Source organism: Phodopus roborovskii, unplaced genomic scaffold (genome assembly GCF_943737965.1).
Source record: "Phodopus roborovskii unplaced genomic scaffold, PHOROB, whole genome shotgun sequence".
In the NCBI taxonomy this organism is placed as follows: domain Eukaryota; kingdom Metazoa; phylum Chordata; class Mammalia; order Rodentia; family Cricetidae; genus Phodopus; species Phodopus roborovskii.
In genome coordinates, this window is record NW_026125052.1 from 19,317,955 (window position 1) to 19,345,797 (window position 27,843).

General features: G+C 36.9%; 1 protein-coding gene across 8 annotated transcripts in view; it reads right to left on the reverse strand.

The window, feature by feature from the left end:
• Window positions 1-27,843, reverse strand: part of Kansl1 (KAT8 regulatory NSL complex subunit 1) — a 124,049-nt gene that overhangs the window by 40,021 nt on the left and 56,185 nt on the right. For all 8 annotated transcript variants that reach the window (XM_051178730.1, XM_051178724.1, XM_051178743.1 and 5 more), the window contains one exon: window positions 3,004-3,145. In XM_051178730.1, the coding sequence (XP_051034687.1) occupies window positions 3,004-3,145 (142 nt within the window). The remainder of the gene's footprint in view (window positions 1-3,003; window positions 3,146-27,843) is intronic.

Below are 27,843 nucleotides of genomic sequence, written 5' to 3' on the forward strand. Positions count from 1 at the left end.
TGTACACCTATTTCTGACCCCCATAGGCATCAGGCATACATAGAGTGCACATACACACATGCAAGCAAAATATTCATATGCATAAAGGGACAAAACAAATAAATCTAAAACAGCAAATCTAATTCCATCACTTAGTATGTAGAAGCACAAGGATCAGAAGTTCAAGGCCAGGATAAGCCACTTGTTTATAAACATGCAAACAAACAAAAGCAGATAAAATTGTTTTTGAATAAGGTAAAAATATTTTTCCACAGCATTCTTCATAATGTCATTTATATGGGAGGATTTCTTTTATGTTCTAATGATGAGAACTGCATTGGGGAATAGCAATTACATAATAAGGACTTAGGTTTTTATCTATTCCTACCCTGTCACCAGTATCAGTATCTTTACCAGTACCATCCATGTCACCAGATGGTGGCATCTGTCCCCTGACTCACTTCCCTAAGAGGCATATCCAGAGACAGCAAAGGGAAACCTGAACAAGTATATAACAGTAAACAAAGAAAAGTGACAGTTTAAGTAAAAAAAACATTTTTTAAATGATAGGTTCACATGTAAGATGACAATGCATAAAATTTTTTTTTTATGTGCCTGGGGGAAAGAAAAGTAGCTAAAAAGACAACAACCCACTTCCACCCCGGGCAAATTTTGTGCTGGATTAGCTTTAATGATGAAAGATGTTAAGACAAATCTAAACCTGTTTTTCTTTGATCTTTATTTCTTTGCTATTTCTATGATTTCCAAAAGTTACCTAAAAGTAAATCACTCCAGAGAGAATCATCAATCCTAAGCCATATATATTCAGATATGCTAAGATTAAAATTTATTCATTTTACTTCATTTATTTACATGTGTGTGAGGGAACACACAAGCATGATTTGTATAAGGACATCAGAGGACAGCTCAAATGATTAAGTTCTCTCCTTCCACCATGGAGGTCCTAGAGATCCAACTCAGGTCATCAGATTTGGCAGCAAGCACCTTAATCCACTAAATTATCTCACCATACCCATACAAACATTTTAAAACTTAAGATGCAGACTGGAGATATAGCTCAGTGGTTAAAAGCACTTATTGCTCTTGTAGATGACGCAGGTCACAATACAACAATCCATAATTCCAGTTCCAGGGTATTTGAAGCCTTTTTCAGGAACCAGGCATGCATGTGATCCACATACAAGGCAGGCAAAATGCTCATACATAAAATAAACAAATAAATGAATAAATACTATTTTAAATCACGATGTTATTATTTCATAACTGCTGTTAATTCCCTAGGTTGAACTGAAATATTTGTGTACAAAATAACAATGGATCAGTTTTATAAGGGAGAATATAAAATATAAATGTAGATTTTGAATGTATATAAAATACATGAAGCAACAAAAACGAATATACTATACTAGCCTCAGGAAACTCATTCTCAAATATAGAAATTCACACTTATTAGCTGTAAAAGCCTCCAAGTAGACACTGAAAATGTACAGTTTCTTAGTTTCCACCCCACTTTATGATCTATGCTATCCATTTATAATTTTCTCTTGTGGCTACCTCTTAAGGAAGCTAAAATATTTACTACTTCTGCAATATATTTCAGTTTTGCTCCAATTAATATTCTAAAAGCTGCTATCCAGAGAACAAATTACTTAAAAAAGAACACTTTAAGCTAAGGTTCTAACAAACTTTTGGAGAACAGAGGGACCTGCCAAAAGCACACACCTAAAAAGAAATAAGACAAAATAAAAAGTCAAGTATGGCGGGTAAGTCTTACAAACCCTAGAGATACCAAAAATGGCAGAGATATATAGATCCCTGGGGTCCTGGTCTGCCAGATTAGACTTCTTGCTTAGCAAGCTCCAGGATAATCACAAGTGACTCTTGTCTCAAAAAAAAAAAAGAAAAAAAAAAGAAAGTTGGGCAGCATCTGAGGAACTCACCTAAAGTGTTGCTCCAGTACCCATGCGTGTGAGACTGCATGCGTATACTTTTAAGACTTTTAGAAGCTGTAAAGATGAAATATATAGCATTTTGAAGAGCATTAAGCTTTACCTAGACTACATGTCAGTCATGTATGTAGTTCCTTTTTTTTTTTTGGAGACAGAGTTTCTCTGTGTAACCACTCTGGCTGTTTGGGACTCACTCTTAGACAAGGTTGCTTCAAACTAACAGAGAACAACCTGCCTCTGCCTCCCTAGCACTGGGATTAGAGGTCTGTGCCACCACTGCCTGGCTCCCACAACTATTATTTAAAAGAATTATTTTTACTAATACACATATGTGTTTATGTGTATACTCTTCAGAGGCCTAAGGACATTTTGTTGGAGTTAGAATGAATTCAGATCCTCAGGAAGAGCAGGAAACATTTAACCACTGAGCCATCTGTTCACACTGAGCCATCTCTTCATTCTGCATCTTGAGCTTTAAAAATGTTTGCATGGGACCGATGAGCTAAATCAAGTTAAGGTGCTTGCAACCAAGCTTGACCTGAGTTAGGTCTCTAGAGCACTCAACCACAAACTATTTTAAAAGGCAATGAAAGTAGAATATTTGCTCACTGAAAAGAAGCCACTTACAAATAGTAAGTACCCACTATTTGTTGAAGGTTGCTTCGTGTGCATAGTTTCACTCAAGTCAAATTCAAAAGGAATAGAAAACTTGTTATAAAACGACTTTTCAAGAAAAACTGCTCAATATCACTGTCAAGGTAATTATCAGCACACTACAAAAAAAGAACATGAGAAAATAAAATTCCCATCTATTTTATGTCTAAGTTTTTGATAATCCCATTCTTCCTAACCACATGTCAACTGAGCGTTACAGTGTACTATTTTCTGAGCCACACTAGTACCATCAGGGTCTTAAAACTGTTACACCAAGTAGTTAAACCATTTAATCTTGACATAGTTAAAGTTATTAAAAAGAAAAAATGGGAAGGAGTGGGAGAAAAGGAAAAATGGTAGCTTTTAAACTGGTCAGAAACACCATATATGTATTCCTTACCTTATTAGCACGTATCTGTTTATAAATATCTGTTTGCTGACGAATTCGATATTCCAAGTCAGAAACGTGGGCCTGAAGCCAGTTCCAGCGGCTGACAATAGCTGCTCGGTCTGCAGCCCATCTCCATTCAGATCTGCGTTTCCTAAAAGGAAATAAACTGAGTGAAATCCAAGAGCAGCACTAACATCTATACCAAACAGGGAGAGGAACAAAGTAGGTAGGTTCTTATATAGACTAACTATGATGCAAAGATAGACAAAAAGACAAAACACACAATCCACAGGAAACTTGGGGTAAATTTCCTTCTAAGTGGAGATGCTTATTGTGGCATAAAGTTTTTCTGAAATTGCTTTAGATTCTCAGGAGATAAAAGACATTTTCTTTATTAAAATAGTATTTTAACAGTACTTTTTCCTTCCTTCCATTCACCCGTCCTGTTAGTTAGCTTGTTTTGAGTAGGGTCTCATTATGTACCCTGGCTATCTTGAAGCTCACTATGTAGACCAGGCTGGCACTGAACTTACAAAGCCCCAGCCTCTGTCTGTACCCCTAGTCCTGGGATTAAAGGTGTATACTACCAGGCCCAGTTTAACAAAAGCTTCTTTTTTTTTTTTTTTTTTTTTTTTTTAAAAATAAATCCAAGAAGCATTAAGAGTTAACTACAGAAATTCAAAGTGTCTGAATACAAACAGAAGAAAGCTTCATTTTCTTATAAAGTATAGTAACACTAACAAAAGCTAACACTATAGAATTTTTATAGTCAGAAGCCATAAATAATCTATATAAATTATAGAATACAACCTTTAGTACTGTGATTCTCATATACAGTGAAGAGTATTTTTCTTTTTTAAATCAATTAAATTTAAAAAGTGGTTTGCCTAGGTTTTTATTATTGCTGCTGCTGTTTAAAGGTAGGGTCTCATGGATCTCAAGTTGGTCTTCAATTTGCTATACATCTAAGGATGACCTTGAAATCCTCATCTCCCTAGAGTGAAGTTATAGATATGTGTTATATTGGGGGGAGGTGTTAATTTAAATTATTTTATGTATATGGGTGTTTTTTCTACATGCATGTCTACATGTCTACTCACATTGCATGCCTGGTATTCATGAAGGCCCCGTGACAGAATGTAGCCCTGGCTACATGCTATAAAAATCAGGTTGGCCTCTGACTCACAAACAATCACCTTTTGCCACTGTACACACAGCAGCACAACCAACCATTTTAAAACAAAAAGTGCTAAGTGATTTTATTTTTGCTAAGACTGAAAAGTGAAAATTTGTTGCATTATCCCTTTCACTCATTAGTAGGGCATAAATTCAAACATGATTATTGTATACAAACTATGGACTTCCATATATTCCATGTTCAATGCTTGCCAGTAATGCCCAAACTAGCAGAGCAATCAATAAAAGCTAACAGATACTTTATCCAAGATAAACTAACTACAGAAAGTTACTGAACTATCTAAAAGTAACCCCAAAACCTAGATTCTGAACTACATCACAAACACCTGACTCTTAGCGCTGCCTCTAACCAACTCATCTAGTTTTACTCAAAATGGAAAACGAGGGCTGGAAAGCTGGCTCTGGTTAAGAGTACTGTTAAAAGGACATAGGTTCAATTCCCAGCATCCACATGCAAGGCTCACTGCCTCCTCAGGCACCAGGCTCGCATGGGGTGTACAGAAGTACAAGCAAGAAAAATACGCATACATCCAAATACACCCAAAGTCCCAGTAACTAAATAACTAACTAGTGTAATCAAGATCTGGGCTAATGGATTTTGTTTCTCATCTTTGAGCTAGAATTAAAAAAAAAAAAAAAAAATCACATCTCATTGAAGCAACAATAACTATGCCAGAAGGACTTTAGGGTGGTATTTCTGTTTTTTGTTCCATTTAAAATTCTGTTTCCAGTTCGTCCTTATAATCCACTAAAGAAAGCTCTGCTAAGAAATTTGATGTAGATGGCTCAGCGGTTAAGAGCAGTGGCTGTTTCTGGGTGTTCCAGAAGTCCACACATGGTAACTCACAAACATCTAAAATATGGGATCTGATTACCTCTTCTGGCATACAAGCAGGCAAAACCCTGTATACATAATAAACAAATACTTCAGAGTCTTAAAAAAAAAAAGAAATCCTAAGTAAAATGACTTTATAACAAATCACAGATATCAGAGTTATGCTGCTTAACCAGTAACTGGCAGGTAAGTTATTTCAAAGGGTTATATACTGTTTCCAAGAGTGCAAGAAAGAAAGCCTGAAATACTTAAATTTTGAAGTCTTGTTTAGATTCATAAAACAACAACAGAAAACCTAAGTAAAACTGAGGCTGTCCCAGAATACACAGAGAGTAGCTGCCAGTATCCAGTAAGATTGACAAGGAGAAAGAAGAGGAAATCTCAAAGTTACTAACTCCAAGAGAAGAAAAACAAATAAATTCAAAAGCAGGGTGAAATAAAGAGCAAAGAGCAGGAATATAAATAATGTTTAAGCAAGGTTTTCACTTTTTATTTTTTATAATCCTACACCTGTAAACTGACCTTTGGAAATATCTGCCTCACAGTTATGTTATTCATAAAATGATGAAATCCTACTATCAAGGCAGTGTGTATATTAGATAAGAACATGCAATAACTATAACCTTGGTTTCAATTCTTTATCACCAAAGGTACAAACGAGAAGACGGTTTAAGAATAAGATGAAAGAAATTTCTAAGAGACAGAATGAAGAAACTTTTTTTGTTTGTTTTTTTTTTTTTTTTTTTTTTTTGTTTTTTTTTTGAGACAGGGTTTCTCTGTGTATCTTTGTAGACAAGGCTGGCCTCGAACTACAAAGATTCTCCTGCCTCTGCCTCCCAAGTGCTGGGACTAAAGGCATGCATCACCATCACCTGGTTTCAGATTTATCTTTTCAATTTATTTTTATTTTACATATGTTGGTGTTTTGCCTCCATGTATGTTTATGTAAGGGTGCCAGATTCCCTGGAACTGGAGTTACAAGACAGTCATGAGACACCATGTGGGTACTGGGAAATGAACCTAGGCTCTCTGGAAAAGCAGCCAGTGTTTTTAACCACAGAATCAAATTTAAAGCTCCAAAAGAAATGCTTTTAATTATACCTCAAGTCTGACCTTTTGTTTTTGTTGTTGTTGTTTTAGACAGGGCTTCTCTGCATAGTAGGCCTGGCTGTTCTAGAACTCACTCTGTAGACCAAATTGGCTTGATACTCAAAGAGATCAACCAGCCTCTGCCTCCCAAGTACTGGGAATTAAAGGCATGTGCCACCACTCCTAAGCATCAAGTCTGACTTTTCTTAAGCCTTGGGCTTTATAATCATTTAAAAGACCCACCCTAGATGGCAAAACCTAGCTTCATATTTATAGGCTGAATTACAAGACACAGGTCAAGAAAAAAGAACCACCTTGTCTGATGTAACCCTCAAGTTTAAAATAAATCAGAGATAGAGAGGAAAGAAATCCCTTTACAAATTTTCTCTTAGATTCCTCTTTTCCCCTTTACTAGTTTTGTTCTTCTGTTTTTTATAGCAATAAGAAAACTGTTTCATAGGTGGTTTTACACTGCTGACACGTCTTAACATTTAATTTTTTTAACCAGATTACCTCTGATGTTAAATGAGATGTGTATGTGTTGGTAGATTACTCAGCCAAGAAGTTAATACACTTCCAATTCTCTCACTCATCCCTCACACCTCTATTAGCAATATTTAAACAACTATTATTTAGGAGCAGTGACTTTAAGTAATAAGACTATAAGAAGCATATTTTGCTAAGTTTAAATTTCTAAAGCACAGATATTTAGATTTTTTGAGTAGTAGAAGACAGATAATATGAAACGTTAGAAGTAATTATGATAACAGATTCAGATTTGAGAATATACAGACTCCTTTGTTATTTATGATCCAAAGTGTAAAATGGAACCTAAATGGAGGAATGAGATGAAGGGGACTATCTTTCAAGGGAAATGGTCAAGGGTCTAGAGCTGGGGCGATGGGAACTTAATACTCAATAAATAAACAAACAAACAAATGTGAGAGAAGAAGCACTTCAAAGAGCAGAGTTGGAAGTAAAATAACCATCTGGAATGAGTTCAGAAGTCATGATTACATACAACTCAGAACACGTTTCCTTATCCCTAATTTAATTGTTAAATTGAGGATACTACCCTACTTCAAAGTGTTGTGGCACTGACTTAGTATTTAATGCTTCTAGTACAAGGAAAAGCACATGCATTATACCAACAACATAAGTGTGAACATCATCTCTAGATTTTTGATTTGTGTGCATGTTTGTGTGCACATATACATGATTGTGGGTAACAATGGAAGTCAGAAACTGTCTGATCCCCTGAAGTTGCAGTTACAGGCAGTTTTGAGGTAACTGATAAGGATGGTGGGAATCAATTTCCAGTCCTCTCCAAAAGTAGCAAGAGTTCCTACCTGTTGGGTTATCTCTCCAGCCCTATCTTCTAGATTTGAGGAGAAACAATGCAGTTATTTTAGCTTTAATGTATTACATTAACTTTATTACTTGCCTCTCACTATTGGTAGAGCTGCTGCTCAGCAAAAGTAGTAACAGCACAAAGGAATCATGTACATACTTCTCAATACACAGAATTCTGCTTGGAAATGTTAGCAAGACCAAAGACGGAATTACACTTTCTCTTTCTTTCTTTCTTTCTTTCTTTCTTTCTTTCTTTCTTTCTTTCTTCCTTTCTTTCTTCCTTTCTTTTACTAATTTTAGTCATTTCTATTCCAGAATAATAAACCCTAAGATTTCCTAGCCCCTACATATAACCATAAAATACTTTTAGTAATATGTATATGGGTGTTGGAGTGATGACTCAGTGATTAAGAGCACTTGTTCTGGCAGAGGACCTGGGTTCAATTCCCATCATCCACATGGTAGTTGAAAACCATCCATGGCTCCAGTTCCAGAGGATCCACTGGCCTCTTCTGACTTGCAGACAAAAACTCAAACACTCACATACATAAAACGTTTAAAAAGCAAATGTGTATCGGGGAGGTGGCAGCTGGAGAGATGGCTCAGCAGTTAAAGAGTACTGGTTGTTCCTCCAGAGTACCTGAGTTCAATCCCTAGCACCACATGGTGACTCAACCATTTGTAACTCCAGTTTTTGAAAAAAGGCCAAGTGCATATGAGTAACTATCATGCATGTGCAGGTACGCATGGGGAACAGAAGAGGTCAAAAGATTCCCCTTAGGGATGGAGTCACAAGTGGCTGGAAACTACCAGACACTGTTGCTAGGAACCAACTTTGAAATCTCAGAAAGCAGGAAGCAATCCTGTTGAGCCACTTGTCCAGCCCAGCAAAAAGGACTTTTATCTACTTTTAACATTTTGCCATTTTTGCATAAACAAAAAATTGAGTATACATTTGTAGCCTCATTTCCATTCAGCATGCTAAACATCACATTTATCAAATAACAAAAAGATATACTAACCACCATACCAACATAATTATCTCCAGATTGTAAAGACCCTGAATTCACATTAACTCCATAGCTTTCATAAAGCTGAGGCAGGAAGCTTAGCCTATGCTACACACCAAGATGTTGACTCCAAAAGAAAAATTTTTAAAGATTTTACTTCTATTTTATGTATATGGATGTTTTCTCTGTATGTATATACATATGTGCATGGTGCCCAAGGAAGACAGAAAAGGCAGTGGATCCTATAACCAGAGTTACAGACATTTGTGAGTTATCATGAGTACAATCTACACTATGGCTCAATGTTCATTTTAGATTTTGAAAAACATAATGACATGTATTCACAACTGTGTAATAAGCTATCCCCACCTCAAAAAACAAAACAAAACAAAAAAAGGGCAAAAAGCCAGAGAATGGTGTTCCAATAGCTCAGTATCTTTACCATAGGAATATGGACTCTCCTGCCCCCATGATCAATTCCCAGTCTTTCAACCTCAGTAGAAAGACATTTTTCACCTATTTTGAGACCAGAAAGTCTTCTCTTCTTAACTGATATGTCCAGATCACCGTCAAATCCTTCCCAAGACGCTGTCAAAATATAGCAAGGTAACTGCTATGTTCATTCACATAACCTCTATCATCACCTCTTTGGTCCATGCCATCATTTTCTCACTAGAACACCACAACAGCCCCCTAATCCTCTTTCTCCTGCTCCTGTCTATGGCAGTGAAACATTCCTTTCAAACTAAATGTTCAAAGAGACAGTTTTCAGTAACTTAGTGTGGTGTTCTCAACGTATGGGCTGCGACCCAAGGTCAACTAAAACATCAGAAGACACACAAATACTTACACTACTTACAGTTAGTTATGAAGTAGCAACAAAAATAAATTCATGTTACCATAACATGAGAACTGTATTAAAGGATCACAGCATTAGGAAGGTTGAGAAACACCACCTTAGAGTAAAACCTACAATCCTAAAAACAAGCTGCATACTGGTTTACATACAAATTGTCTCAGCCTCCCTTTCTCTCTTAACTTTACCTTCTATTTCCCCTTATTTTAGAGCATTACTCACTTGCCTGCTGACACTACATGCAGGCTCCATTTCTAAAGATTTGGCACCTGCTGTTTGTTTTGCCAGAAACACCTTCACCATGTTTCCTTGGTTGATTATCTTTATACAAACAGCACATCCATAGCTTGAACCATCCTACTTATCACTATACTGGCTATGATTCTATCCTCTGTACATCACTTTTTTTCTGCTTTATTTTTCCCATAGTGTTTATAATATTTGTTATCTTGACAAACACTCCCACAAGAAAATAGGGACAGTATTTATATGCTGTTTTCTGCAGCAAATAAATGTCTGGCCTTCAAAAATAAACACTAAGCAATCCTTTGTTGAATTGATGATTAACGAATAGTGATTCTTTAGTATGACATAATTGAGAATTGGTGGAGAACTGAAGCCAGAATGTAAAGCCTAGCTTTTGCGTAGAGACTTCAAATTCCTCTATTAGAAATGCTCATGGCCTGAAAGGTTGGGCTTTTATTCAAGGCTCTAATATAGCAAACTAAGTAAACAAATGTATTTATCCTACTATCAATTATGTAGGTAGATTTTTATAAAAACACATAAACAGGTATTCACACTATAAAATATGGTATATTCATGTGATGGGGGTGTCCTTTTGTATGCTGTGAATATACGTTTCTCTGATTGATGAATAAAGCTGTTTCGGCCAATGGACAGGCAAGACGCAGCCAGGCAGGAAGTATAGGGGCTACCAGACTAGGAGGGTTCTGGGAAGCGGAAGGGGGAAGGTGAATCTCAGCCCTGTAGCTGCCGAGGAAGAGGCCCAGGCATCACCAGTAAGCCAAGACCAAGTGGAGGTACACAAATAATAGAAACGGGGTAATAATTAAGACAGAGCTAGCCAATAAGAAACCTAAGCCATCAGCCAAACACTTTATAATATAAGCATCTGTGCCTTTATTTGAAACTGACCTGCTACAGAACCAGGCAGGACAGAAACTTCAGTCTACATTCATGTTTGTAACACAAGTGCTATATAAAATTAGGTGACTAAGAAATACTGTGTGTGGAGGTCTGTATCAACCACAGATAAACAAATAATAAAATAATTAAAAATAAATTATCCTAATCAAGCAACTTGGCTTCATGAAAACAAAAGTGCTCCTACTGTCTAGTCTAAATATACCTATCGACAGGGCCACCAAGTGTCAATACCTTGACTAGGGTGGGAGGTATGTGTGCTTCTCATCTCTGGTTACAAGATAACTTCATATCCAAAGAATCTGGCTCATAACTCAACAAAACCAACTCTCTCAAAGTTGAGAAGCAGAAGGGTGGTCCCTGGTACCAAAGTAACAACCCTTCTTTGTTTTGATTTACATAGGGACTTATTGTGCATTCCTGGTGGGTCTGGAATTTGCTAAGCTGGACTCTGGGAACTCAAATACTCCTATCTCTGTCTCCAAATACTGGAACTAAAGGTGAACGCCACCACAGTGAGCCTAACTCCAATTGTATGAATGCTCTAAATGATTTAAAGACAGTTTAAAGAAAAAGTGGTCACTGAGATGGTTTCAGAACCCCCATAGTTAAATGGGAGAACACAGTCCCACCAGTTGTCCTATGATATTTATATTTGATCCAAGGCAGTCACCTAACAACGAAATAAACAAACAAAAACAAACACACCTTTAAGTTAAGGAGATCAAAACAACACCATCTCACTCCCAAACCAAAAGCCCAAACCAAACAACAAACAACACAGTTGGACACAGAAACACACATCTATAAACCTAGCCCTTGGGAAGATCATCAGTCTGAGTTTAGCCTGAAACACACAGAAAGAAAAGTCTGAAAAAAGAACAATAACAAAGTAGCCAAAATGATAAATTCAACATTTCAGATGCATATGGTTGTCTTCAGTGACAAATTCTTGTTATCACTGCTATCCATTTCAGTTCAGTTCTCAGATTTAATTTAAAACACTACAATGATGGCAAGAGAGAAATATATTTCACATTGGTGTTAGTAATACTAAAAGATACTACTACTACTTACCCAGCAAATCCTCAAGAACCTAGCACTTAACATGCATTATTTTCTATTCTTTCTAATGACCTAACAAAAGAAGCATAACATTTCAGGGATACTTACTATTATCAGAAATGGGATTACATCAGCAAATACATACCTATTCAATGCAAGTAGGAACTCAGGCTCAGGTTTAACTGAAAAGTCTACTCACTAAAATATGTTCAATATGTATTGGGCTCTGAATAATATCAAGGAGTACTATCATTAGACTTAAGACTACTGAAGCAAATAAAAGGTTAAAATCTTAAAATACTTTATAAAAACTAATATAGTTTCTCAATTTCATGACTTTACAGTCCTTTGCAAAACAACTGAGTTCCCCACCCTGGGTATTTAGTTGCTTTAATGAATAGGAAAAAATGTGAAGATGTATCTAGTATAGATTCTAACAAAATGGATTATGATTCTAATAAGAGGAAGGGACACTACAGGAACTTCAGCTAACATGTCTTTTTAATTTATTATTGTGGGAATTTGAGAATGTGGGTGCATGTGTGAAGGTCAGATGACAACTGTCAGGTTCTCTATGCTACAGGTTCCAGAGATTGAACTCAGGCCACCAACATGTGCAGCAAATATTTTCACCTGAGTTAACTTTTAACTATCTCTAATCAGTCTACTTAGTTGGACCTATTCAGAGATCAGGTAATACAGTAGCATTATGGAAGCAAATGTATTTAACAAAGCATCTTTTACGGAATATCCCCATTTTTCCTGCAGTTAAGTTCAAAAGGTCATGTTCATACCTCACCAAGGACAAATCATAGCTCAGGTTTTTCTAAATAGAAACCTAAAATTACATTACCTAAAGAATTTTCCTTTTCAAAATATGGAAATAGGTTCCATGGTTAAAAGTGAGAGGAAAACAGAAAAACACAAAGTGGCCAGTTGCTTGTGAAGAACCATTTCATACATATGTACTTTAGACCAGAACACAAAAACTGCTTCAGAGATACTGAAAACTACCATTTCTGAGTCTCAACATGGCCCATGAAGTTCCTATTTGCAATGGTTCCTACCTCCATTGGGATCTTTAGGAAACACACTGAACTTTCTTCCTTATGCTTACTTTTATGGTATGGCCACACAGACAGACCAAAGTTCACCAATAGGCCTTCTCTCCAGACCCTTTGTGATCTTCTGCACTCACAGTAACAACAATTTTAATCAGTAAATTAAAGCACTTTTTGGATGATTATGTTTCAAAGTACTGTCTGTTGTCAGGGTATTAAACAAGGCACCCCCCAACAATAGATTTACATTCTAGACAATGAAAGAGACAAAAATGGCTCAAACAGTGTGTGCATATATTGAAAATAGTGTTTCTAATGAGTGCTGCAAAGGGGGAAAAATGAGTAATAGAAGAGAATGAGGTTTGTCTTTTAAAGCTGGATATCAAGATCTTTGTTTTTCCCTTTCAAAGTGAAAGTGGCAGAAACTTGAACAAGGGTAAAGAACTGAATCAAGATAACAATAGATCTGGAGCAAAGCTTTTAAGCAGAGGGAACCCCTAAATGAACAGGGAGGAATACCCTCAACTTACTGAGTGATCAGTCTGACAGAGCCCAGTGAGACAAGTGATTAAGTTAAGATATATAGCAAAAGGCAGAGCCTGAATGTAGGTACTTTGTAAAACCTAAATTTTAGGTTCTGACAGGAAAGAAATTGAATAGGAGTACAATATGTTATCATTTACATTTTGAGATCATGTGAATGTTATTAGAGAACAGACTGTAAATGATCAAGAGCATCATCAGGGAGATATAGAAGGCAGAGGCTGCCCAGGAATTAAGATGAAAATAGTTTTAAAATATGGCAAGAGAAGCCAAACTATACAGTGCCATCTGAATTCAGAATGTAATGTAAAGGGAAGAGTTGACAACATTCATCAATGGAATAAAATGCAAGATATAAGGAAAGCCACACTTGATGACCCTTACATCTGTCTCACTCACAGGAATGTTTCTGAGCACCACAAATATAGGAGCTTTGGTTGACACAGATGAGTCCTTGGACACAGAAAATTATGTTCTAGTTCAATGAATAAATAGTTCCCAACAGAACAAAAATGGTGTAATTATTTTGCTGAGAAAGTATTAAGGTTGTTGAGTGTGGAAATTAAGCACTTTTGGGGAAAAGAGAACACGATGTGAAATATCCATAAGTTTAAATGAAGGTAAATGTTCACGTACCTAAGCTTATCGAGGACACTTTTCATTCTAATCACCACACATTTCCCTGAACTCAAAATTCAATTTAAAGCACAATAGACTTGAAAATGGAATACATGTATGTAAACACTGCTTATTTATGGCAATGGAGAAGGGACCAAGGCTGAGAGCACCGGCTGCACTGCTGAAGGACCTGGTTTGATTGCCAGCACCTATATGGCAGTTAACAGCTGTCAGTAATTCCAGTTCCAGGAGACCAAACATGCTCTTCTAGACTGTGAAAACATTACACATGTGGTACACAGACTTAAGGGCAAGGAAATAGTACACATAAACTACAAGATTACAATATTCTCCACATCAGGCAGGATGTGTGTATGTGCATGTATGTATGTATGTATGTATACATACACACATTTTTGAGAGTCTATGTCAATACATATATTCTTACGCTTACGTACATAGAGGCAGAGACCAACTGCCTCTATGACACTTCTCAGGTGTCAATCACCTTGTTTGTTTTTACTGACAAGAGTTTCTCAGTGTATTCCTAGCTGTCCTAGAACTCACTCTATAGATCAGGCTAACCTCAAACTCAAAAAAATCTACCTGCCTCTGTCTACTAAGTGCTAGGAATAAAGGCATTAGGTGTGCCACCATGCCTGGCTTTGTTTTTGTGAGACAGGGTTTCTTTGTGTGGTCTTGGCTATCCTGGAACTAGCTCTGTTAAACAGGCTGGTCTAGAATTCAGAGATACTCCTGCCTCTGCCTTGGAGGGCTGGGATTAAAGGTGTGTACCACCACTGCCCAATTACGTTGTTTTTGGAGACAAGGTCTCTCACTTGGCCAGTTAATCTAGTCTGTCTGTCTGTCTGGATTCTAGGGATCCATCTGCCTTTGTCTCCCCATCCCATGGTAGGATTACAAGTGCAGACCAGCAGGCCAAACCCTGTTTTTCAATAGATTTTAGAAATCAAACTCATATCCTCATATTTAAAAATCAAATATTTAACCAACTACAATATCCCTGCAACCTTGAACAGACAGACCTAGATTACCAAGCACAACTAGAAATTCTTGGATCTCAGTGATCTATCTATACAATGCACATGTGGAAGTCAGAAAACAACCTTGGTTTTGTTTCTCAGGACTCTTTTAGCTCTTCTTGGTCCATAATGTCACCCAGAAAGCTAAGCTAGCTAGCCAGTAGCTTCAGGGATCTCTATCTCAAATGCAGTCACTGGTGCGATTACAAATGGACTATGCCTGGCTTTTTACATAGTTTCTGGGGATCCAGACTCATGTTTGCAAAGCAAGCACTTAGATTAAGCTGTCTCCCCAGCAATTAAGTAAATTTTTTTAAAACAAGATTTGGGGGAGGGGGGCATGACACAGACAGGACACATTTTCCTGGAGTGATGGCTCTATGTTTAGATTCTGCTTCCACGGATTACAAAGCCCCCTTCTGGTCTCCTTGACTATCAGGAATGAATGTGGTGAACAGACATTCATGCAGGCAAAACACTCATACATACAATAAAAAATAAAATTTTAAACAAGAATGCTGAAAACAGATCTTAAGCCTGTCAATAAATCAGAATTTAACTGGAGGTAATATCAAAATTTTTTTTCTTAAATGCTTTCCAGTCATCCAATGTGCACTAAAGAACTATCAACTTATGTCAATAAAATAGAGGATTTAGGTAAAAAACTTTTCACAAAATGAGTGGACATTCTGGAGCATAAATAACAGGACTTGGCAGTCAGGTATGATAGCAAATGTGGCTTAAGATTTTCAAAATACTTGAACAGCTATAACAAAGATAGAAAGGAACTAACAATAATTTTGGGCATGGTAACACAGCACTGTGCAGATCCAGACAAGGGAACCATTAGTTTGAGGCCAGTCAAATAAAAACCACTTCTTCAACCTCCTGAAACCACATGAAGGTGGAAAGAACTCACTCCACAAAGTTGTCATGCCCCCCACATGTGTTCACACCACGCAATAAATAAAACCTTAAAAAAAAATACCCTCAATGGTAACAAATATGACAAACATTAAGTAGATTCCCTCATTTCTTCCTGCCCTTTCCCATTGCCCACACCCAAAAAAAATTCTTCTGGAAATTTTAAAAGCAGGGTCAGGCTAATCACCCAACACAAAATCTCTAATCTTTATACAGAGGTGCACTACCATAATTGACTTTTTCCTCTTCTGAGTTGTTATTTATTTGCCTTCTCTACTTTCTAATTCCCACCATCACCACCACTCCAAATACTCTCAAATACTCAAAACTAATCCTAAGCAATAATGTTATTTTTGGGTTTGTTTGTTTGTTTTCAAGACAGGGTTTCATTGTGTAGCCCTGGCTGTCCTGGCTGTTCTGTAGATCAAACTGGCCCAGAACTCAAGAGATCTGCCTGTCTCTGTCTCCCCAGTTCTAGGATTAAAGGCAAAGTGCCACTGTCACCTGATTCTTGCAGCTTCCCTCTATAGAGAACAGTCAGTTATAAAAAGCTAACCTGGTGGCTAGGTGTTGGTGGCGCACGAATTTAACCCCAGCAGAGGCAGGCAGGTTTGAGGCCAGCCTGTTCTACAGAGTGAGTGCCAGAACAGGCTCCAAAGCAATACAAAAACCCTGCCTCGAAAAACAAAACAAAAAACTGACCTGTAGTCAGGCTGTAGTTTATAACCAGTCCCATCCCATTTACCTAATACCTAAATCAGCAACGAAAAGAAGTACTCAGCATGAGAATATTACTCCCATATGTGAATATACACTTGCTTTCGGATCTGTAAATCACAAACACAACTGGTTATATACCCATGGCAAAGATTTAAGGTACTTAAAATCACTAAGTACAACAGAAAGATGATGAAATATTCCTCACCATTCTTTGATAGCAAGAACTGACATTAGATGATCGTAATAAGACACACAGATAATAATCAACATGGCTACACAGCAGTAAAAGACAGCACTAGCCTTAATAATGTCAAGTCATCACACAAGTACAAAAGCCCTGGTTTCACCTTTTGGTTCCTGCATCCACAGATTCAAGAGATTCAGCAGATATTCAGGAAAGGCTCTTGGGGGGTGGGGGGGGGGTCTTTCTTGAGTTTACTAGCCTATTTTCATTCTTAGTAGGCCTTTTTTTTTTTTTTTTTAAATAAGCTAATGTCTATTCCATGCCTAATTTAAAAGGTATGACATTTTCTCCAACTTTTTTCCTGGTAATTGCTACAATTTTCACCTCACCTTACCTCACTGGTTTTATCCTAAACTCTAATAAAAATGTCTTTGAAGGTTCCCCCCCCCAATGGCAAAAATAAATAAAATCTAAAACTGAAATGTCCAGGGAAAATCATCATGAATGTGCTGAACATAAAACACTGTCATTACTACCTAAGCAATGCAGCATAACTTACAAATAGCATAACTTCCTATTTATATCGCATTAGGTTATTATCTAAACATGATTTTTTATTTGAATTACAGGAGAGGATATACATACTAAACATACATAAACTTTATGCCACTTATAAAAAGACAGATTTGAATATCCTCAGATTTTGGGTGTGTAGGAGGGTGGTATCCTGGACCCAATCCTCTATAAACACCAAGTGACAACTAACTGCATTGCCCTTATTCATAGGACTTTGGTCACATTTTGGAACCAAGTTTCAAATACATTCACAAGCAAAGAAATATAAAATGCTTAGTGTGTTTTACATACCATACCAAATAAAACTCCTTATTCCCCCAAGTAGAAGTTACTCATTTTATTCATTATGCCACTCACACTCCTACAGGTACACACCCCAAACAACAATGAATTACTTACTGTTTACTACTGAATATAAGAGAACTATAGAGAAATTCTGGCTTTGAAGCAATACAAATATGATTCTAGTTCTTGCTTTCAGCAAATTAAAGCTGTGTAACCTTCCCAAGTAACTTATTATATCTAGTATATATTTTTCCAACCCATAAAAATGTGCATGTTTCCTGTATATAAAAAAGCATGCCAGTGTTGTGGTAATGTGCGCCTTTAATCCCAGCACCAGGGGGCAGAGGCAGGCAGATCTCTGTGAGTTCTAGGCCAGCTTGGTCTACAGAGCAAGTTTGAGGGCAGGCTCCAAAGCTATACAGAGAAACTGTCTCGAAAAACAAAAACAAAAAGAAAATGTAATGACTGGGCTGTTGAGGATGGCTCAGTGAGTAAAAAGCCTGGCATACAAATCTGATAACCTGAGCTTGATCCCAAAGGAGTAAGAGAATTAATTATACAAAGTTGTACTCTGACCTCATGAGCACACCCTCTGCTACTTAAATTTAAAACCATAATATCTGACACTGCGAGTTTCCTTCATTTTCCAATTCTGTATACAAGGCTTTAGGAACTAACTCTCCAATGGAAATTATTCTTAGAAAAACCTTGTTCAAAACACAATAAAAACACTCAAATTTTAAAAAGCAATCAGGTAAACATTTATTAGTAACTTAAATAAATCAGCTTAAGCAAGAAAGGTATTGAATTGAAGGCACACAGTCTGTAATACATTTTATAAGAGTAACTTAAAAATCATCATTTCTTCATTTTAAGAAAGATCTAGGGAATAATAGACAATTCTTATTTCCTCAATATATAGCTTCCATACAACCACCCAACTTTAAAACACACCAACAGATTAATATTTACGTCTACTCTGAAACACTTGCAGAAAAGAAATATTTTTAGTACACATACAACAAACCCAAAGTGGATTACAGAGCCATATAAATGAAAAATATTAAAGTACAAACTTCCTGAAAGAAAGCATAAAGCACAAACTCCTCACAAGCTTAGGTTAAGCAAAACTTACTTATAACACAAAGGTCAAAAGAAGGTCAAGGAAAAACAGATGAGCTACAGTAAGGTATTGCTTAACAAGAAATGTGATTGGGTTATTTTGTCTGTACTTAAACCTACATAGAAAAAGGCTATCACTCAATGTGGTCTCTTGATTGAATCCAAAGACTCAGTATACATAAGATGTATGAGGATGCAACCAATAACACCACATAGTATATTGCAAGTTTTAATAAGCAAGAAAACATCAACAATAAAGAGTATAATACCAGAGCCAGGGAAATGAATCAGCAGTAAAAGACTTCCTAAGCAAATCCAGCAATCATGGCACATGTACTCACAAAAATCGTACACACAAACAAAAGAATTAAAAGTAAAAATGGTTTATGATCTGAAGAGTTATTTCTCCACAGGTATAAAAATAACCAATAAATAAATACTTAACAAGATTATCAACATCGTTCATCATTAGAAAAACCAAAACCCAAGCTAGCCGCTTCACATCCACTAGCATGACAGACAGGAAATAAGCACTGGAAAGGGGTATGCAGAGGTGAAACCCTCAATCACAGCTACTCAGAATGTAAAATGGTAGAACAGCTTCAGAAAACAGGCAGCAGTACTTAGAGTAACTGTACTCCTAAGTACATGTAAAACCTGAAAGTACATGGTCACACAAACTTGTATATGAATCTTTATAGCAACATTGATTGTAGAGTCAAAAGGTGGAAATAACCCAAAGTACACCAAAAGATAAATAAACAAAATGTCACAGAACTACATACTGGAATGCTGTTGGAGCAAACAAGAAGTATTAAATAGCAGGATGTGGTGGCATAGGCCTTCCAAGGCTATGCAGTGAGACTCTCAAATCTCAATCTCCCTCTCTCTCACACACAGAAAAAAACAAAACTCAAAAATAGTAAGTAATTAAGTACTAATATATGTAATACTGTGCATACACACTGAAAACATGCTAACTGAAAATAGCTAGGCATCAAAGCAATATATCATGATTTCATTTGTGTAAAATGTCTAGAAGCAAATCTATACAGACAGAAAATCAATCACTGCCTGAGGGAAAAGAGGAAGAACAATGTTTTACTAACAAAAACAATATTTACAAAAAAATAAAAATCTTCTAGAATTAAGATAGTTGTACAACTTTGTAAATATGCTAAATAAGAAATATGGCAATTTGTAAGAATTGTATCTCCTCCATGTGGGTTCTGGGATCAATCACACTCGGGACATTAGGCTTCAGAATAAATGCCTTTACCCATTGAGCACTTTGCTGGCCCGTATTACATACTTTTAAAAGGATACAAAATATGAACTATATCTCAATTTTTAAAAGCCAACCAGATGAGGTGGCACATGCCTCAATTTCAGTACCCAAGAGAATGGGGTAGATGAATCCAAATTTTGGGTTAGATTGTCTCCAAATGAATGAATAAATGAAATCTTTTCAAAAATTCTGACTCTGTACAATCATATCAAGAAATGAACGGGGGGAGGGGGGCCCACACACTTTTAGTCCCAGCACTCAGGAGACAGAAGCAAGTGGATCTCTGAGTCCAAGGCCAGCCTGGGCTACACAGAGACACCCTGCCTAGAAGAAAAACAAACCAACACACACAAACACACACACCCCACCACCACCATTTTTAGGGGCTGGAGAGAGGGCTTATAGGTTAAAGAGCATTACATTGACTGCTCTTCCAGAGGACCTGGGTTAAATTCCAAGAACCCACATGAGAACTCACAACTGTCTGTAACTCCTATTCCAGGTGATCCAACCTCCTCACACAGAAATACATGTGGGTAAAACACCAATGTACATAAAATACAAACAAATAATTTTTAACAAAGATTAGCTGTGGCAATTAAGATAACACAGCAAGTAAATGTGCTTGCTACCAAGTCTGACAATCTGAGTTCAATCCCCGGAACTCACAGAGTAGAGAGAGAACTAAATACTACAGATTGCTCTGTATGCGCTCCACATTTGTACTATGGCATGCCCCCCCCCACACCAATCAACAAATAAAATAAGAGTTCTTTTGTTTAAAAGTCAATGTCTGACAACTCACAGCCTGATGTACATGTCTCAAACAAAACAGAAGAGTAGTGAGAACTACATGAAGGGTTTTCCTCACTTATGCTTGATCTAAAAGAAAAAACTAAATAGGTGAAATGGAATCTAGGGTAATGCCTATACATCTCGGTTCCCGCTTTCATCTACATAATTCCTTTAAGTACATCTACTGCCCAAACACCAGAAATGATATCACAGTATAAGTTCTTTCTATGACAGGATCTGAACCAGTTTGGGAATGAAAATCTTGCTGTTGGGGCTGTAACAGCGGCTCAGTTTTGTTACGAGCGCTGCACTTACTGCTCTTCCAGAGGACCTGGATTCAGGTCCAAGCACCCACATAGCAGCTCACAATTGGATAAAACTCCAGTTCCAGGGGTTCCTGACCCTCTTCTGACTTCCCCAAGCACTACAAGCATGTGGTGGGCAGACACACATACAGGAAAAGCATTCATACACATAAAATAAAGTTTCTGGGTGACACTGGTTGGATCCACTGTTTTGAGGGCCACCCTCTGAGTATAACTATAAGGTCAAACGGCACATGGTACAGACTAAATCTGAAATAGCTGGTTATTTTTATTATTGTTATTATAATTTATATAAACTCGTGTCATGGTGCCCACAGAGGCCAGGAAGGGCATCAGATTCTCTGGGACAGTTATATCCATGTGATTTGAGTGGTAGGAATCAATTTCCAGTCCTCTACAAGAGCAGTCTGCACCTTAACCTGAGTCATCTCTCTAGCCCCATTATTATGGTACTTAATGATTACTTAAGAGAGTAAAAAGTTCAAATTTGGTTTTGTCTGGTTTTTTGTTGTTGTTGTTGTTGTTAAAAAATAAAACATGTGCTTAATACTACCATACAGATTAGTTTGAAGAGGTTAGTATCAAAAGGTTAGGATGCATAATTGCTCAAAATATTTAATTTTGTAGCTCAGTGAGTGCTGCCCTGGGAAAGGAAGACCAGAGAACAGGGAGGAAAAGAAAAAACCCAGCAACACCAACACCCAGGTCACTAACAGCATACCTCATTTTTCCTACTAACAATGACTCAATATCATCCATCACTACCAACATACCTGTTTTCTTAACTAACAATGATGCAACACCTTTTGACGTACAAATGTCCAATGAAATAATAACCTGGCCAGGTAGACCACAAAAGTTATTAATCTTTAAGGAAAACTACAGCTGGTAAGGTAGCTCATAAGTTAATGGTGTTTGTCGCCAAGCTTAATTCTGAGCTCAGTGTTAAGGATTCCTAAAAATTCACAGTACTTCAAGATCACTACCTGCTTCTTCATGTTTGTAAGACTAGACATTGTATGCAGCTATTTAAAGTACCTGTAGTTCTCTTTATAAGACTTACCTCTAAGCACAAACTATTTTGAAATGAAAAATGGCTTTTCTGTTTCCTGAACTAAAATTTCCTTTAATCACCAAATGTGAATGTATACAAAGTAAAACAAATATATTTAAATCCAGTAGAGGTCTTGAGATAAAGAATAATCACATTTAAGGGTGGAGGTAGGTCTGGGAAGAGGAGTTAGGGAGAAGAGTAGGAAGGTCAATGACACACTGTATGCACATATGGAATTTTCAAAAAACTAAATCTTGTTAAAAGGGAATCTCCACCCTTAAACTCAGAGGTTATTCAACAGAAGAGAATTCAAACAGAAACTCTGATTCAGTAGAAAATACTTCAGAATGCCGAGCAGTGGTGGTGCAAGCCTTTTAATCATGGCACTCAGGAGGCAGAGGCAGGGGAATCTTTGTTAAGTTTGAGGCCAGCCTGGTCTACAAAGCTACACAGAGAAACCCTGTCTCAAAAAACAAACAATTTTAGAATCCTCTAGACTTAGCTCATCTTGGAAGTAAGAAAACAGTTGAAGTTCGTTTATTTCTGAAGATTGCACATCAGAGTCAACATCATTAGAGGAAGTGTGGGAGCTTAAAGGTCTAAGTCAAAGTCTTAATGCAGCCTATAAATGGTCTTTCTTAATACTATCCTCAGCTGTTCCACTGAACTGTTGGAAACAATGGGCTCGTAGTAAAAAAAAAAAAAAAGATAATTTTCAACACAGGCACTAAAAACTGATATTACAATTATAATAATGGCTCTTTGCTATTATGATTTTACTGTTTAATAAACGATAGTGTTCCCCACAAAAGTTGATAGTCTGAGGACATTATTTTGTTTTTTTACATCAAACATCAATCTGAGGATGCAGCTAAGTGATTTAAGTTAAGTGTGAATGCCAGCTAAAACCCTTGCTGCACTAGGGGTGGGGGAATGTTATGACCAAAACTACTTCCTGATCCTTTTACAGATAGACAAGTGTGCTCACAGCAACATTAAAATTTAAATAAAGCTGTCAACTTTCTTTAGGTTATCAAGCAAAACCTCTCCACGTGTAAAGATGTTGTAAAGATTATTGTGAGATGTTGAATCACCAATTAAAAACAAATACAAGAAACTGAAGCACAAAAATCTCGATTTCCCAATCTGTCTCAGCTGTAGCTAAAGAACTTGCTCAAATACAAGCAAGCAACAAAATACACCAACTACAAATACATTATTAACAATGTATAGTCTTTACAGATAATGTATGTTTCTGATGAGATCATTAGTGTGGGCACAAAACTGAAGATAACAACTGCCCCTTCCTACAACAGCTATCAATAGTCAATAGATGGAGGGTTAAGTCCCTTATTTGTGCCTGGTGCCTGAGGAAGCCAGAAGAGAGTGATGGATTTCCCTGAAATTAGTTACTGATGGCTGTGACCCATTGGGAACTGAACCTGGATCCCCAGCAAGAGTGTAAGTGACTATCTCTCTAGCATCACAGCCTGCTTTTCTTACATAAGCAATTTTCTTACATAATACAATATCTGGAAATGATAGTAAATTCCTCAAATTTTTCACCTAGAATTTTGAAAAGGGAATCTGGGAAGTTACTTACCAAGAAAGCATGAGGACCTCAGTAATCCCCAGCACATGTCAAAAGCTAGGCTTATCAGAGCTCACAACTATAATAGCAAGGAGGAGACGTGTAAACTAGAGGCTCCCTGGACCTTGTTAGTTGGACTTTCTAGCCAATCACTGAGCTCCATCCAACTTCAGTGAAAAAGGAAAAGGGGGAAAAAAAAAAAAAGGTAAGATAGAGAAACAGTGAAAGACATCATTGTCAACCTCTAGCCTCCATGTGCATAACACATGAACATATACATATATACATGCAGTTTTTTAAAGAACTTTAAAAGGAGCTAAATAGATTATCTTCCTAAAAAATGTTGTGCTATTAAAACTATTTCCTTTTCTTAAGAGCTAATGAACAGATATTATTTAGTTCTTCATTTTTATCTACATTATAATTCTATACTGTTTTAACTTAGGCAGAGCTCCAAAGGATCAAGGCCAACCCAGTCAGACCCAGAGTTCCAGGGCTATGCAGAGATCCTAAGCAAACAAACAAACAGTATACAGGATCAAGCTAAACCCTTATCAGCTTTACAACTCCTTTCTGTTATGAGCCAGGCATCAAACAAGACTCACCAAATAGCACACATCTGTAATCTCAGCAATTAAAAAGAGGCCAAAGCAAAACTCTGAATTCAAGGTCATTGTGGCCATCACATTGAGTGACTATCAAAACAAAAAGAAAAAGAACAAACAAAAAACTCCACCTTCATCTGAAATGTATCTAAGAAAAAAAACATAAGCTCTAAGTGAAATAAACAAAAAAGATGCTCCATCCACATTATTTTCCCTTTTTATTTATCCCTTTGTTCGTTCTTGAAAAACATGTCGACATACAACGTGCTTCCACAAAACCTCTCAGAAGGCATTCGTTATTTTGAGACTTGATTGTGAAAAGCACTAGGATAAATGCATCATTAACCACAGGATTCTGAGACTTTCTCCATAGCATCACATATGAATAAGCTTTTATTTTCACAGCCATTTGATCCACTTTAAACATTACAGGGAACAAAGTAAACTGTCAAACCACATATCCTGTCTCTTTTGCATAGGGAAGACATTTTCAAATAAAAAGTGTGGTATTTTCAGGAATGGTGTTTTAATCCCAGCACTTGGGAGGCAGAGGCCAGCCTGGTCTACACAGTGAGTTCCAGAACACTTGGGGCTATGTAGAAACCGGTCTCAAAATAAAGTATGTGGTATAGCTTAATCTAGGTCATGAAGTGACTAACTGCCCAAGCTATTACCTAGGTTTCTTTCCTCTCCATTAATCAAAGTAAAAAAAAAAAAAAAAACTCCCTCAAAGGAATTTTTATATTTTGCTTTTTATGACTGTTTATGACATCCAACAAACTAAGAAATGTGTTACATCATTCTGTCCCCCAACTCTCAAAATAAATAAATGCCACATACAAAATCTATAAAGCACTGAAGGGCATAAATTAACATCGTCTTTTAAAAAATGCTTTTTTTGTTTGTTTATTTTATCTGTATGAGAGGTTTGTTTGAATAAATGTATGTATATGCACCATGTATGCCTGGTGCCCAAGGAGATACTAAGAAGGTATCCAATCTCATGGAACTGGAGTTACATACAGATAACTGTGATCACCATGTGGGCACTTAAAATTTAACCCACATTATTTCAAAAGCAATAAAAGGCTCTTAATCACTGAGCCATCTCTCCAGCCTCATCCAACATTCTTTTCGATTTCACAAGGACAACTGAGTTAACTAATATATCTAATCATATGTCCAATAAATATATGGAAGAAATATTGCATGACTGTGTTTCAATAAAGTTCTATTTGCCAAAACAAACAAAAGTAGCCTTGGATGGCTGTGGTATTCCTTTACACTGCGATTGGTTTAATAAAGAAGCTGACTGGACAGTAGCTGAACAGATACGGTTAGTCGGGAAAGCCAAACTAAGAATGCTGGAAGGAAGGACAGAGTTTGGAGTATTTGTATCATATTTGTACAATGCCCAAAGAGGCCAGAAGAGAGCATCAAATCCTCCTGCCTCTGCCTCCTAAATGCTGGAATTAAAAGTGTGTACCACAACCCCTGAAGAAATTTACATAGTATGGACATTAATACTGGGATTTCAGAGGAGCAGGAGTGTTTTATTTTTGCTAAAATGAAAAAGACTGGAAAACACCATGCACATAAAAAAGATTTTAAAAAATTTAAAGGGTGGGAACTAGAGAGATGGCTCAGCAGTTAAGAGCACACTGGCTGCTCTTCCAGAGGACCCAGGTTCAATTCCAAGCACCCATATGGCAGCTAACAACTGTCTATACTCCAGTTCCACAGGATCTAACACCCTCACACAACATACATACATGCATGTAAAATACCAAGGCATATAAAAATAAAACAAAACAAACCAACAAACAAACAAACCCTAACTATCTCAGGAGAAAAAATTAAACTCACCCAGACATGATGTCACAATCAATTGACCTAGACCTCACAAAACTAACAGAGAAGGATCACAAGTTTAAGGCTAGTTTGGACTATCATAAAACACTATCTCAAAAAAGATACAAAATGAAGGCCAGTGAGATGGTTCAGTAGGTAAAAGTGCATGCCACCCAGTCTAACAAACTAAGTCTGTTCCCTAGCCAGAACCTAAAAAGTAAAACGAGAAAAAACTCCTTTCAACTGTCTTCTACCAACACACATTCATTATGGCATTCACACAAACACAGACATAAAATAAATAAATGCAAACAAAATTTTAATTAATACCAATCCCATTACACAAGGAGAGTAAGTTTTAATAATTTAATAGTAATCCAGATTAAAATACTGACTGCCTCTATTATTTAATGTTTCCTTCTCCTCATGTAAAATTGACTAAGAATTCTATGAATACGAATACTTTTTTGGAGGGGTATTTTATCTTGTTTTGACAGGGTTTGTGTGCCTTTGGCTAGAACTCAGAGATCACCTGCCTCTGCCTTGGAGTACTGGAATTAAAAGTATACACTGCCTCCTTGAAAGACTAGGAATTCTTACTAGCACCATATAACTTTACCATATAACTTTCATAAATATAAACTTAGGAGACTTACCGATATTTTGTCAAGAAAAACTTCTGTGTTCAGCATTATGAATGCAAAAGGGGGGTGGGGTTGAGGAGAGGTCCCCTCACCATAGAAATTCAGTGCAATATGAACATAAGCCCTTTCATGTTTGGGTAATAGAACATAATGAGTGATAACTTGCTAGATGTATCTGAAAAGATGGTCATTAAATACTCCAATACAATATACTCAACATGAGCTCCCTCACTGTCACAACTGACCCATTCCATCTCTTGCTGAAATTATGCATTATCCTTGACCCAAAGTCAATTTGCATCTCTGTTCCAGTTTTTTGTTTTGTTTTGGGGTTTTGGTTTTAAAAGACAGGGTTTCTCTGTGTGCCTTTGGAGCCTGTCCTGAAACTCTCTCTGTAGGCCAGGGTGGCCTTGAGCTCACAGGGTGGTGGGATTAAAGACATGTGCCACTACTACCGGGTTTTCCAGTCTTTTTCATTTTAGCAAAAATAAAACACTCCTGCTCCTCTGAAATCCCAGTATTAATGCCCATACTATGTAAATTTCTCCAGGGGTTGTGGTACACACTTTTAATTCCAGCATTTAAGAGGCAGAGGCAGGAGGATTTCTGTGAGTTCAAGGCTAATCTGGTCTACAAAGAGTTCCAGAAGAACCAGAGCTAAATAGAGAGCCTGCCTCCAAAACAATAAAACAACAAAAAAAGCACTTTATAAATGACCATGACATATACCTAATACTAGGCATACAATATCTAACAAATGCTTTCCTACTACTATGTAGAGGTGATGAAAATTAATAAAAGCCAAGATTTTCCATTCTCATGTGTTGTCATCATTCCTTGCTTTCAAAAGTGCTTCCCTGCACAACTGGTCCTGAAAGGCTAGTCTCCACATAATTAGAATCCACTGAAAGTTACTATTATTTGATGGGGGATGTCCTTCTGCATGCTGTAAATATATGTTTCTCTTATTGGTTGATGAATAAAGCTATTTTGGCCAATGGACAGGCAGTAGCAAGGCAGGAAATCAAAACAGGGATAGAGAAAGGT